This window comes from Monopterus albus, unplaced genomic scaffold (assembly GCF_001952655.1).
Source record: "Monopterus albus unplaced genomic scaffold, M_albus_1.0 scaffold16.1, whole genome shotgun sequence".
In the NCBI taxonomy this organism is placed as follows: Eukaryota; Metazoa; Chordata; class Actinopteri; order Synbranchiformes; family Synbranchidae; genus Monopterus; species Monopterus albus.
The window spans coordinates 3,719,797-3,734,737 of NW_018127896.1; the positions used below are offsets into that span (position 1 = coordinate 3,719,797).

The 14,941-nt window shown below is 41.4% G+C and overlaps 1 protein-coding gene across 3 annotated transcripts in view; it reads right to left on the minus strand.

Moving 5' to 3' along the window:
• The window catches only part of LOC109955675 (gamma-aminobutyric acid receptor subunit gamma-3-like), an 81,272-nt gene that overhangs the window by 2,421 nt on the left and 63,910 nt on the right, over positions 1-14,941 (minus strand). For 2 of the 3 annotated variants that reach the window (XM_020592079.1, XM_020592080.1), the window contains 2 exons: positions 11,708-11,860; positions 551-747 (listed from right to left, as the gene is read on the minus strand). In XM_020592079.1, coding sequence (XP_020447735.1) covers positions 551-747; positions 11,708-11,860 — 350 coding nt within the window. Of the gene's footprint in view, positions 1-550; positions 748-10,997; positions 11,861-14,941 lie in introns of those variants that run through there. The other variant, XR_002274300.1, reaches the window with a different exon arrangement.

Below are 14,941 nucleotides of genomic sequence, written 5' to 3' on the forward strand. Positions count from 1 at the left end.
ACTCACTCGCAGTGTGTGCCCCCGCCATTCCAGTGTTCACGGCAGGTGCAGCCTCGAGAGTGCCCACACAGTGCATCAGACTTTCACACAGAAGAGACTCAGTTGCACATTTGCACAGGCACACACATCCTTCACCTACAAAAACCATGTGCATGAGTTTATGAAGACCTAACGGCCATCATTCATGAAAAGGTAACAAGAATTTGACCATCAGCAGGTTAAAAAGCCTCTGAAGCAACACTTAGATGACACCAGGGCTGGACAACCAGACCCAGGCGTCAATGCAGAGGCACACGGGACATGTCTGGGCAGCTAGATAAGGACCGTAGTGACTGATCCCGTGGGTGCCATGAGGGAGGTTGCTGGAGCCTGTGAACCTCATGCCATTAAACTAATGAGATATTAAAGCATGTAGTTTGGTCTGAATGTTGTATTCAGCTGTGCTCAAAGAAGAACTAGCTCTAGTGAAGGTGGGCGTCAACGTAAATAAAAAGCAGATGCAGAGCTAATACGTGCCAGCCTATTTGTCACACTTTCAGCACAGGCTTACCATTCTCTGCGTCTTGGCAGGAGGTCTGCGTATACTGTTGGAGTAGTAGTTGAGCATAGCGTACTCGATCATGGCGGCGAAGACAAACAGGAAGCAGACGGTGACGAACAGGTCCATGGCCGTCACGTAGGACACTCTAGGGAGTGAGTTCCTGGCCACTGTGCTCAGGGTGGTCATGGTCAGCACTGTGGTGATGCCTAGGAAGGTAACACACATGTGAGGAGGGGAAGTGGAATGCTCTGCAAAAAGAACCGTTTGTGACTATATGATGATTTGCTTGTCAGTGCTGGGGTGACCCAGGCAGAAGTCAGTGGCGATGTAACACATTGGTACAGGTTTATTAATCACCTTTAGTAATGCATACGAGGTATTCTGGGTAGATGTCCCCATTCTTGCATGAATCCTGTCTATTATTAGACACCCACAGCGGGGATTTGTTTTGAATGTGGCACAGCAGAGTTGAGAATAGACTGAATCAAATCGGTAGATGTTCCTATTTTCTTTGCTTTTTAAAATCTTTTCCTCACAATCTAAATAGGATAAGTTGATGTGTCAAGAATCGACTTGTGGGTTAAGAATTCCTGTGATACAGTGGAGCCACATCAGAATCATGAAGCAATCCTAAACACCTCCTCATGACTGAAACATGACTCGTCTCAGAAGTGGCTCAGCTGTAATTCAGCAAGCGTCAGGTAGAAAGCCTGTATATCTGCCATGCTAATAAGGTCAATACATTTTTAAAACCTCAGCCACAGTGGAAAGCTTCCATAAAGTGCATGGATAGAAAGAACACTTTTTAAAATCACATTATAATTGTCCTCTTGCAGACAGAATTTCAAGAATTTTTGATAATTTCATGATTGGATCTTGAGTCTTAAATGGAAGTTTAACAGATCCTCAGTCTTATCATCTCTGATCAAATATTTCTTGATGTAAAAAATAAAACGGGGAAAAGTCTCAATGTTTTTTTGTTAAATAAAGTTAGATGATGTCAGTAAACCAGTTTCTGGGGGGTACTACTGCAAGTCACAGTTTTGGCTATTTGTCACATTTTTGACATAGGTATTTTGATTTATATTCTGTATTCTGCTTTTCATCCATTGCCACAAATTAGCTTCCATACTAAACAACACAGGACCTAATTCTCCTTTGAGATTTGTTTGGTCACAAATAGAAAGTGACATGACAATGACAGTTACATCCTGACTGACTGGTCATTAGCCAGCCTCTACAGAGGTAAGGCTCTCCTCAGTTCACTGGTCTATAGCTCGGCCTCTACAGTGAAAACACATTGAACTCAGAATGGGAAAGCATTAACCTGTCGACTGCTGGTGACAGGTGAGTTAGTCACTTCACTAAAACTGTGGTAAATGGTGAACTGTGAGTATTCTAACCGGGGATAACTTTTAATTGTGTCATCGGGACCACCGTGTTTGAGAAATGACTCCTCGTGGTGTTTAAGGACAATACTGTGTTCGCCTGGTGAAATGAAATCAATTCTTTCAAAGACAGATGAAGCCAGTGAGACTAATGCCCACTGGGGCATCGGCTCCCACAGCTCGCCGTCTTTCTTTCATCCTGCCCTCTTTCTCGTCTCACCCTTGCTCTCCCGCTCCCGTCTCTCTCATCCTCATCTCATGCATGTCTTTCGCGGCAGTGTGTGCCACTGTTTTCGCCTGTGGTTTCCATAGAGACGAGTTGCTCCTGTCTATTTCAAGCTACCTCCTCTGGTTTAGTGCTCGTCTAGACTTTCTCTTTTTCCTTCTTCATTATATTTAAACACCAAAGTAGGTAAATGAACAACTCTGCTTCTAATACCTTAAATCTGCTCAAATCCCAGTGCACTATAAACAGTGTAATCTCAGTAAGACCACAAGTACGTTGAAATCACTGCTTTTTCCTTTGTTCTTGATCGTGAGCTACCCACCAGTTGCTCACAGTTTGGGCTGCTGTTTAAAATCAAGGTCACAGGTTTTCTTTGAACAGTTTAATTCGTTCTGTAGGGACTGTGGCTATATAGCGCCATAGCAACGGGGTGATTCCTGTCTGTGCAGGCGATCTGAACACACAGTCTCACATCTGCAGACTGAAAACAAGGGCGTCATGTCATGTGGAAGTGAGAAAAGCTGTGCGTCTGCCTGGACAAAGCAAATATGCTAGAGATGTCCTCGGTGTGCAAAACAATCTTGATGGTGTGATCACAGCAACAAGCAAGAACACATTTTGGTTACGTACCTTTAAATTTACAAAATGGGATCTTTAAAGCATAACAATTGCCATCTATGTCTAGTGGAGATGTGGTGTTGCCACAGTTTGCTACTTTTGTTATGTGCCCAGGGGTTAACCAGGTGGAACAGACCACAGCTCGTGTCCACGGAGCGTCTATAAATAGTACTGAGGAGTAGCAGTCAAGGATCAGTGGCCAGGTCACTAGACTGCATGGATTCCATTACACTGCTGATTTAATCTGCTCTGCAACCACTGTTTTGTTTCCATGTTAACTGAAAAGCTATGACACTGAATTTTATGCTGTGAACATTAAAGTTGAAATTTCTAACTTTATGAAAACAGCAACATGGACAAGAATCCAGTGTTGTATCTATGAAGCAGGTTAATTTTCCTCTGACACACTACATCTTATTTGATCAGTGGTTCATATACTGCAGGTCTGTTGGTGTGTAAACACTGATTTCCAGTGGTGGAAGAAGTACTCGGATTGTTTACTGAAGTAAAAGCAGCAATGGTACAGTGTAAAAACACTGTTACAAGTTAAAGTCCTGCATTCAATATGTTACTCACAAGTACAAAAGTATTAGCATCGAAATATACTTAAAAGTCCTAAAAGTAAAATGACTCATTATGCAGAATGACACAGTTTGCATTAATGTATATCATATGATTGGATTAATGTTGTATTACTGTGTACATCACATTTAACGTTGCAGCTGATAAAGGCGGAGCTACTGATAACTACCTTATATGCTTATAAATTGAAGTATGTGTCACATACTGCTGAGTAGCTTGTGAATTTCCCACTGGGGACAAAAAATCTTATGATTATACTTTGTTTATCCATCTGAAAATCAAGGACCAAAAAGTATGGTGCCTCAAAACTGTACTTAAGGACAGTACTTGAGTGAATGTACGTTGTTACTTTCAGCTCCTGGTATGTGTGTCGTCCCCCCGCCCCCCAGAGAAACAGGTAACCAATCCGAGCGGTTTGTGGGTCGACATAGAGGGCTAGCTGTCTAGCTAGAGCTTAAACAAACAGTCAATTCACTGATTATACTAGCAACACAAAATCAACCTACAACAACACAGATAATTCATTAAACATTTCCACTGTTTTTTCTTTTTTTTAGGGGGGGCATAATTCACTGGTTCACATCTGAACAGTTGAAGTGGAAAGGGAAGGTGTTCCTGTTTTGAGTGGGGAAGCCCTGCAGCAGATTTTCCAACACATCAACACAAAGTTAAGTGCCATGTACCTCGCTGCTGACGGTCTCCTCCGCCGAAGCCGTGTTTGTTTATGGTAATTATGATGTTTTTCAAATTAATGTGCTTGTGATTGAGGTTAAAATACTACACATGGCAACTTCAGTCTAATCTGATTAACGTGTCGAGGCCTTGACTTAAAGCCACATCTTCCATGCTTGTAATCGGTCAGATGGCCCTACAGGAGTCCTTTCTGACCAAGGACACACATGAGACTAAACCGCTTGCAGCAATTTATTTACTCAAGCATGTATTTTATGACAGTGGGCTTAATAACTCTAGACTGTGATATATGAGGCACCTTTGAGGGCATCATTAGACCCTACGTATTAGAAAAACACTGCTTTGGGAGCAACACACAGCTCATCATATAGGCCCTGATTTAGATTCCTCTGTTTCCTCACAGCACACTTGGAGGGACTGATATCTCTGTACTGCTTTCTGTCTTTAACTGGCTGCCTTCTTGGTAGAGGTCCCATGAGGAACATTGTCAGCTCTTACAGCCAAGCTAAAAAATCACCAATGACAAGCATTTGGGTGAATGACAGCTCTCGCAGGGAAACTCTGGGCTTTAAAATCTCTCTTTCCCCCCATCACACCCATGTTGTGAGAAACAAGCTTCATTGGTTGCCAGTACTCGCTGCTAGTCCGGGCACAATATTTGAGATTAATACTAAGCAAACTGTGTTGTTTGGCTTTGGTGGAAAACTGTCCATAGTGAGGTCTGTGGGTAGCCGAGACTGTCCATCCAAGATAAAGTACAGCATCAGCTGTTTCCAAAACTGTCTCAAAATGACAAATGCTCACGCTCTAGTGGCTGTTTCTCCAGTGGCCCTAGGTATTATGGCTTTTTCCACTGGGCGCAAAGGAGGAAATAGTGTGGTTACTGCAGAGGGAGGGGGTTGTAGTGGATGGATGGTTCAACAAAATGTCAACTACAGGAGACAACTGTTCAATTTCTGTTTCCTACTGACAGCTAGAGGTGGTTTCTTTAATGCGTTACTGTCCAACACTGCATTTGCTGCATGTAAATAGACTCTGCTGTGTAAAATCAGTGGGGTTCCCCTTAAAGATATGTCGCTGTGATGGTGGTCATTTCTAACGCTTTCAGCAGTAGCTCCCATGCATCTCCATTTTAGTAGGGTGATGACAACTATCTCATAGATACTCAGCACTGCTAGATTTTGGAAAAGCATATTTTTTTGTGATTTGTGATCTGGCCTTAAAATGAACTGGAGCAGCATCGTGTGATAATCTGTAATACAGCAAATTCTGACATTCTGTTCAATTAACTTTGGAGCCACATCATCTCTCCCTCCCTCCCTCTCAAGAACTACATTCTCAACTTCAGTCTTGAGGTGGGTTTATTTCCCATCTACAACCCTGCGTATCTGTCAGGACCCATCGGAGCTGCAGAGATTGAGGTCTAATGAGAATCAACCTGAGCTCAGCCCCCTTACTTCCAGCCTGCTGCCATCCAAATGTCCTGCTGCTCAGGCACTAATAGGTGAGTGACAGCTCTCGGGAAATGCCACCAGGAACATGTTAGCAGCCTGACAAGTCACACAACCTGGAGGTGTGAGACTAGCCTTTTTCTTGGACTTTAACCTCTCTGAGATGTGTCTGAACCTCCTCCCCTGTTCTGACATTTCTCCCTGAGTCCTAAAAGTAAAATGACTCATTATGCAGAATGACACAGTTTGCATTAATGTATATCATATGATTGGATTAATGTTGTATTACTGTGTACATCACATTTAACGTTGCAGCTGATAAAGGCGGAGCTACTGATAACTACCTTATATGCTTATAAATTGAAGTATGTGTCACATACTGCTGAGTAGCTTGTGAATTTCCCACTGGGGACAAAAAATCTTATGATTATACTTTGTTTATCCATCTGAAAATCAAGGACCAAAAAGTATGGTGCCTCAAAACTGTACTTAAGGACAGTACTTGAGTGAATGTACGTTGTTACTTTCAGCTCCTGGTATGTGTGTCGTCCCCCCGCCCCCCAGAGAAACAGGTAACCAATCCGAGCGGTTTGTGGGTCGACATAGAGGGCTAGCTGTCTAGCTAGAGCTTAAACAAACAGTCAATTCACTGATTATACTAGCAACACAAAATCAACCTACAACAACACAGATAATTCATTAAACATTTCCACTGTTTTTTCTTTTTTTTAGGGGGGGCATAATTCACTGGTTCACATCTGAACAGTTGAAGTGGAAAGGGAAGGTGTTCCTGTTTTGAGTGGGGAAGCCCTGCAGCAGATTTTCCAACACATCAACACAAAGTTAAGTGCCATGTACCTCGCTGCTGACGGTCTCCTCCGCCGAAGCCGTGTTTGTTTATGGTAATTATGATGTTTTTCAAATTAATGTGCTTGTGATTGAGGTTAAAATACTACACATGGCAACTTCAGTCTAATCTGATTAACGTGTCGAGGCCTTGACTTAAAGCCACATCTTCCATGCTTGTAATCGGTCAGATGGCCCTACAGGAGTCCTTTCTGACCAAGGACACACATGAGACTAAACCGCTTGCAGCAATTTATTTACTCAAGCATGTATTTTATGACAGTGGGCTTAATAACTCTAGACTGTGATATATGAGGCACCTTTGAGGGCATCATTAGACCCTACGTATTAGAAAAACACTGCTTTGGGAGCAACACACAGCTCATCATATAGGCCCTGATTTAGATTCCTCTGTTTCCTCACAGCACACTTGGAGGGACTGATATCTCTGTACTGCTTTCTGTCTTTAACTGGCTGCCTTCTTGGTAGAGGTCCCATGAGGAACATTGTCAGCTCTTACAGCCAAGCTAAAAAATCACCAATGACAAGCATTTGGGTGAATGACAGCTCTCGCAGGGAAACTCTGGGCTTTAAAATCTCTCTTTCCCCCCATCACACCCATGTTGTGAGAAACAAGCTTCATTGGTTGCCAGTACTCGCTGCTAGTCCGGGCACAATATTTGAGATTAATACTAAGCAAACTGTGTTGTTTGGCTTTGGTGGAAAACTGTCCATAGTGAGGTCTGTGGGTAGCCGAGACTGTCCATCCAAGATAAAGTACAGCATCAGCTGTTTCCAAAACTGTCTCAAAATGACAAATGCTCACGCTCTAGTGGCTGTTTCTCCAGTGGCCCTAGGTATTATGGCTTTTTCCACTGGGCGCAAAGGAGGAAATAGTGTGGTTACTGCAGAGGGAGGGGGTTGTAGTGGATGGATGGTTCAACAAAATGTCAACTACAGGAGACAACTGTTCAATTTCTGTTTCCTACTGACAGCTAGAGGTGGTTTCTTTAATGCGTTACTGTCCAACACTGCATTTGCTGCATGTAAATAGACTCTGCTGTGTAAAATCAGTGGGGTTCCCCTTAAAGATATGTCGCTGTGATGGTGGTCATTTCTAACGCTTTCAGCAGTAGCTCCCATGCATCTCCATTTTAGTAGGGTGATGACAACTATCTCATAGATACTCAGCACTGCTAGATTTTGGAAAAGCATATTTTTTTGTGATTTGTGATCTGGCCTTAAAATGAACTGGAGCAGCATCGTGTGATAATCTGTAATACAGCAAATTCTGACATTCTGTTCAATTAACTTTGGAGCCACATCATCTCTCCCTCCCTCCCTCTCAAGAACTACATTCTCAACTTCAGTCTTGAGGTGGGTTTATTTCCCATCTACAACCCTGCGTATCTGTCAGGACCCATCGGAGCTGCAGAGATTGAGGTCTAATGAGAATCAACCTGAGCTCAGCCCCCTTACTTCCAGCCTGCTGCCATCCAAATGTCCTGCTGCTCAGGCACTAATAGGTGAGTGACAGCTCTCGGGAAATGCCACCAGGAACATGTTAGCAGCCTGACAAGTCACACAACCTGGAGGTGTGAGACTAGCCTTTTTCTTGGACTTTAACCTCTCTGAGATGTGTCTGAACCTCCTCCCCTGTTCTGACATTTCTCCCTGGTACTATGTGCCAGAGGCCTTCACTTTTCTTTACATGCTTGTTTTGTGGCTCTCTTGCCACCTGCTTTTGTTCCTCTTATCTCTCCTCTCCCCTTTCAGCCCTGGGATCAGGTTTCAGGCTGACCTGTAAATGGGGCTGATGTACAAGAGTGGAAAGGCTGAGTGTGACTGTTTATCAGGAGGTGGACAGCTTGCTTCTTCTGTGCTACCTGTTGTCTGAGGGAGATCACAAGCCTTTCACTGACTTTGGTAATGTACCGCACCACCGCTCACGCCCTGTAAGCCTCGACTGCCTCTGGTTGCTGTCTCCAACACAAACACTGGGGGCAGCTTTTTGCATGGTACAACCACAGCTGCCCCCAGTGTTAGCAGCAGTTGCTGTAGCTGTGACGCAATGATCCTAAATCCTTCCCACACAAGTATTACAATCCAGTCAAATTAATATGAATTAAAATCGATCCTATTTATCTGAATCTACTAGCAGGAGTACAACAGCACATACCTACAACAGCATTTTGTAACAATCTGAAAATGGTTTTCAAGTTGAACTGTCAACGTGTCAACTTTCATCAACAGAAAAACTAAGCTGAGCACAACCCATTTAAAACTATCTCTTATTATGATCATTCATTCATTAAAGGCTCTGTATACCTCGGTGCACACTTTAGTAATAACATTGGCTTATTACTGAATTTGATGCAATGTGAGACGACTTCATTGTTCAGCTATTGCTAAAGTTTTTTCTCTGGGCTTGATAACGAACAGGGAAGGAGAGAACTCCAATATAACTTCTTTATTACCACCAGCACGTTCCAGATGACCTTCTGTGAAACTGGCTGACTGACAGGCTGATGAAAGGCAGCAAGGACTACGTGGAATTAAAGTACCTCTGAGTTGTGTGCTGTCTTGATGTGGGTGACAGTGTGGGCTAAAGTGGCTGGAGGCCGGAGAAGTTGGATGAGTTCTTGGGTCAAGTGAGAAAATGTGGGCGGTGGAGGTTAAGTATTACCAAAGTGCCAGAGAGCAAATCATTTGGACAAACCACCCCAGCTGGATTAAAGGTATCATCAGCTATTCTAAGTCGTTACACATTTTATAATATTCTGCTAAATTTTCCTCACATTTCTCTGCCTGGCCTTTCAGTTTGTGTGCTCCACAAACCCCATGTGCGTGTGCTGTGCTCACTCTGTTACAGGCCTGAATGACTTGTGGATTCATGTACACGGTGTTCAAAATGTAATTATTTTGCTAGAATCACTGACTGCATCTTTAATTGGCAGCTCCCTGGGCTTTAAACTCTCAATGTATCTGGAAACAATGCTACTTAAATCCCTCAAAAATATACAGTGCTCAGCATAAATGAGTACACCCCTTTTAAAAAGTAAGATTTTAATCAATATCTCAATGAACACAAGAACAATTTCTAAAATTTGGACAAACTGAGTTGTATAGAACATTTGCTTAACTCATTACATGAAAGTAAGGTTAATAATATAACTTAAGATTGCAAAATCTACAGTTTTACTCAAATTAGTTGCTGCAAAAATGACTACACCCCACAACACTACTACATCTAGTAGTTTGTATGACCTCCATGAGTTGTAAGGACAGCATCAAGTCTTCTAGGCATGGACTGAACAAGTTGGCGACATATTGCAACATCTATCTTTTTCCATTCTTCAAGAACGACCTCTTTTAGAGCCTGGATGCTGGATGAAGAGTGATGCTCAACTTGTCTCTTCAGAATTCCCCATAGGTGTTCGATTGGGTTCAGATCAGGAGACACACTTGACCACTGAGTCACTCTCACCCTGTTCTTCAGAAATGCAACAGTGGCCTTAGATGTGTGTTTTGGATCATTGTCATGTTGGAAAAGTGCATGATGCCCAAGGGCACGGAGTGATGGTAGCATCTTCTCTTTCAATATAGAGCAGTGCATCTGTGAATTCACTATACCATCAATGAAATTCAGCTCCCTGACACCAGCAGTACTCATGCAGCCGCACAGAAGGACGCTGCCACCACCATGTTTCACTGTAGGCACCATGCATTTTTCTTTGGACTCCTCACCTTTGCGACGCCATACAGTTTTGAAGCCATCAGTTCCAAAAACATTTATCTTGGTCTCATCACTCCAGAGTATAGAGTCTCAGAGTCTTCCTATTTTTTATCATTCTAGGCAAATTTTTTGTGCATGGGCTTTAGGAGAGGCTTCCTTTGTTAAATTTTGGTGCCACTTTTGCTACAGTATTCTGACTGATAAGTACAGCTTTGCTGATCTTCTTGTAGCCTTTACCCTGTGTAAAAAAATTATTTTCCTTAGGCCTTGTGACATTTCTATTCCATGCGGTGCCATTGCTGAGAGCTTGAAATGGGAAGGGGTTTTCTTTGTTAAGTATCGCCCTTTTATAATCAGTTGTCTGCTGGACACCTGCTTAATGAATAATTAGACTCACCTGTAGTTGAATTCTTATTCATAAGGATTTTGTTGTCTAAAATGTAGCTTCACTCCTAAGACTTTCATTAGGGTGTACTCATTTTTGCAACATGGTCTTGAATGAATTTGTTAGGGAAAATACATTTTGTGTGTGATCTTATCTGTATTGATTGATATCTTATTTTTGTGTTGATTTTATATGTATTGACTGATGCCTGATATTGGTGTTGATTAGATCTGTCCTTGTAAATTGTGTTTATTTTTAATGTATATTGTTAATCACACTGTACAGCACTTTGGTCCCTCTCGGTTGTTTCAGTGCTTTATAAATAAAGTTGGTATGGTATGGTATGGTATGTGCACAATAACAAATCTTGGTTGCACTCAGTGACCTGCATTTGTGGGAGTATTTTGGAGCATAGTGTCCCATAGAAAATGTTGATTTTGAAAGGAAAGTTAAGGTTTTCTGATGAATCTGTTGCGGTGTACTCATTTATGCTGAGCACTGTATATGATCGCAAACTTGTCAAACACTTACCTTAAACTGTACCTCAAACAGGAAACCACCAGCGCCTTCCACAACATCATCCACAGGAAAGCAAATGAACTAATGGCAGGCATGCAGCGCAGGAAGGGGATAATGCAAATGTCAACTGATGCGAAAAAAAATTAAAGGAGGAAAAGGAAACAAGCAGCAATGATGGGCCCATAGATTTTCAGTACGGCTTAATGCACAGCAAAAGTTACGGTCAAACATATTTGTGAATACACACATAGACAGATACACAACAGCTTTTTCTTCATTTGTCATCTTCACACACTCCACAGCAATGTGGAGTTGTGTGCAAGTATTCCAGTATGATTTCTTTTGCTGGCAACAGTTAGACCACTGCACTGGGTGACATGTTCCCTTCTCTTGAAACATGTGAGGTACATCTTTGTTTTTTGTTTTAAAAGAGCTCCAAATCGACATTATATTATACAGCCTCTGAAGTCAGGAAGAGTCAACAGTATAAGTACCCTGTGTGTTTTGTGAGAAAGCAGTGTGTCACCCAGTGCAGCAGTGTGGCTCACTGGTGGGGTTTTAATAATTTTAAGAAAACATGGAGGTCTGTGGCACCGACAAATAAGTTAAACCAGGTTCTGAATTCGGGAACATTACAGTGAGTACACAAAACCTGTTGTTGGTTTTAGTCTCTATATGGGATCTGTGGAAAATAAAGCCACGTGAGTGGTGCCGTTGTTTACCTAGGGCCACCCTTGCGGGCGAAGCATCGCTTTTGATCCAGAAGGAAACCCAGGAGAGGACCACAGTCAGGATACAGGGGATGTACGTCTGGATGGTGAAGTAGCCCATCCTTCTGCTTAGGTCAAAATACACTGTCATCAACACATAGTCACCTGTTGAAAGATAGAAAATGGAGTAGAGACACAAGGGTCTTACTGTTTCTAAGAAAAACATTATTTTAGATGTCCATCACAAATAAATGTCCTCTTAGAAACATCACAATAAAGACAGTCCTTTCAACTCCACAACTTGCCTAAGAATCATCACATTTTAAAATTTCTTTCAGTATCAAAGCAATCCACTGATAGTTGTCTGTACATCCATTGGTGCACTGCAAATACCAACTGCTAAGAGGTAATTTGGCATGCTTTTTTCCTGTTGCACTATCAGTACTAAGGCTCAGAATGTGCCATCAACATGGCTCTTTTTTTCCTGGAGCGCTGACGCTTTCCTCTACTTATTCATGTGTAGATATTTACTGTCTGATACGAACAGCTTCCTTTTAATCCACTCATAATCCACAGACCGTCATCCCTGGGGATCTGAAGCAGCACACTGGTTCATGGGTAATTAAAAAGGTCTGATATGTAGCTAGGAGCCACACCATGCTCTGCTCTTTACATGGCCATCAAAACAGACCAAAACTACATTTTACTGCAAGATTTGTAACAACACCCTGTACACACTTTATTCTGCAATTTAATAGAGAAAAAAGGTATTATTGGTCATACAAGACATACTCTTCCTTTACCGATAGATTGGAATCAGGTTTATAATTGGTTGAAGTACGGTAGAGTAAGTAAGAAAAAAGCTAGGACAGAAGGAAATAGGAAAGAAACGAGACAGCTGAGGTGAATAAGATTTAGAGAGAGCAGAGGACAAAGAGAGAAAAAACATAATGGAACCCATAAAATAGAGGAAAAACTTTTTTCCAACTTGCACAAGTATACAATGGCACTGTCAGTGTGAGAGGAAGAAAAACGAGTTTATTCTACTGCTTCTTTAATGGTCCCACTACAGTAAAATGCTTGTTATTGAGAGTGTTAATTGGGAGCAGACGGGAGATATTGAGCTGCATCACTTTGCAAACAAAAGCCATTGTTCTGTAACCTTGGCAAAGTTCTACTCTTCAGAAGAATATGAGTTTAAACATCATATAAATTCTGTTTAATAATCTGCTGTCACTCAGGATGTCAGACTGAATAAAACACCTGTGGAAGACGACCTTTTGTCCTCCACTTGAGTTGAATCTCACCTCGTACTTGGAAATAATCGCCAGGTGCAATGAAGATGCAAATGTGTACTGGTGTAGCAGTGTAACATTTACCTCAACTTCTACACTACACAACATTTTATGTGTCTTTTCCAGGGACAAGACTTGCAAAACAACGTCCTTACAGCCTAAACTGACTCATTTAAAAAAAAATCAGCTGGTACAGCTAATGGGGGATTAAAAATGTAATGAGGAGAAGTGAAAAAAGAAGGAAAAGTTGTAAAGTGCTTTTAATCAAAGAGAATACCCTGACTGTCAGTTACGTAAATCCCTTGGTTGCCAATACAAAAAAGTACTTAAGAGAGATAAAAAGGGAATTTTCTAACTATGGCCCATTAAGGAAGCATGCATGTAATTAGACCTTGTACTAAAAATAATTAGGTGAATGTATAGACTATTGACTATGGCAAATTATCTAGTTCATTTTCTCCAAAACAACATTACAACAAAGCAAATCTTAAACACAACACAGCAGGCACAATATAAAATCAGTGTCATTTACTGTGTTGCCAAAATCAATCAGTCCCATTTTATGTTGTGAATGCATTTGTGTCTGAAGTGGTGTGTGTGTGTGTGCTCTTAAAGCAAGCCAAAGTGTGTTACAAATGAAATGTAATGCTGATTCAACAAAAAAAGTAGATTTTGTATACCAGTGGGGCTAAACAAAACATTAGTTCATTGTATCCTGAATTATTTCTCCACTTCCTTCCTCTCAGACACAGTTCACATCCATACACACACACACTGGTTAATTTGACTGTGTAAGACATAGAAGATGAGTCATTCTATAAATTTGTTTTTGCAGATGTTGCACAATGCTGCAAAGCCACATACTGTTTAACTCAGACGAGTGAGATGAGTGCACAGAGACTGCAGACATGTACATTCCCAAAAGGATTCTCCATAGCTGGTGTAGAGCCTGGTGACTTGTGTGCTTTAACAGTGCACTGTAGCAAACAACCCATGTTTACATTCTGTTAGGACAGTAACAGCCCCTCTGTTTACACACCCCTGCAGAATACTTATTAGTCCTTGTTGCACACTTGTCTACACACTCCGTCACGCCATATAGTCAGGCCTACTTTGTGTTTGGAGTCTTCAAGGAAAATTCTTCAGTAAAATAGTTTCATTAATGAGTTCAACTTGGGTGAAATGTTGTTATTGTGGCACGAAGCTTCCTTCTTCATTTACTACAGTACGTTTTGAAACGTTTCTGTACTTCTGTATCTGTACCATATGTGTAAACTCACAGCAGGGAAGTTATTAATAATTTAGTTAAGGGATGCTCTAAACATCTTTATTTGCCAAACTGCTGCTATTTTTTTTTAAATTTGCATAGAAGGCTAATTTCGGCAACACTGGTGATGATTGCAGTGGATTTTGCACATTTTATTGTGTTTTGGATTCAGTTCTTACTGAGCAGAACTGCCATTTATTTCTACCCATCATTAACCACCCATGATGACAAGCTGTGGTCATAGAATTGTCTGAAAATTAATCAAAAATCAAAATATTTAGACCCTTCATTCAGCACTTTGTAGCAGCCCGTCTGGCAGCAGTTACTCTATAACAGTGGTCCCCAACCTTATTATCACTGCGGACCGGTCAACGCTTGACAATTTTACCGCGGCCCGGGGGGGGGTACGTAGATTGTTTATATTGTAAATATGTAAATATAATAATAAACGTGAATCCACTGTGTACTCGTATGCAACTTTATTAGCAGCTTCCTCGTAACATTGCGCCAACAACATAACATGAGTATAACATCAAAGTCTCTAGTAACATCCTCTCTGCCCCCTAAATAAATTATAAAAAAAAATTCACGTGGAAAAATTAATAAATGACAAGAACCAGCAATTCCACATTTCTTTCTCTATTATCTAAATATACCTATACAACATTTTTATTTTATTTTTTT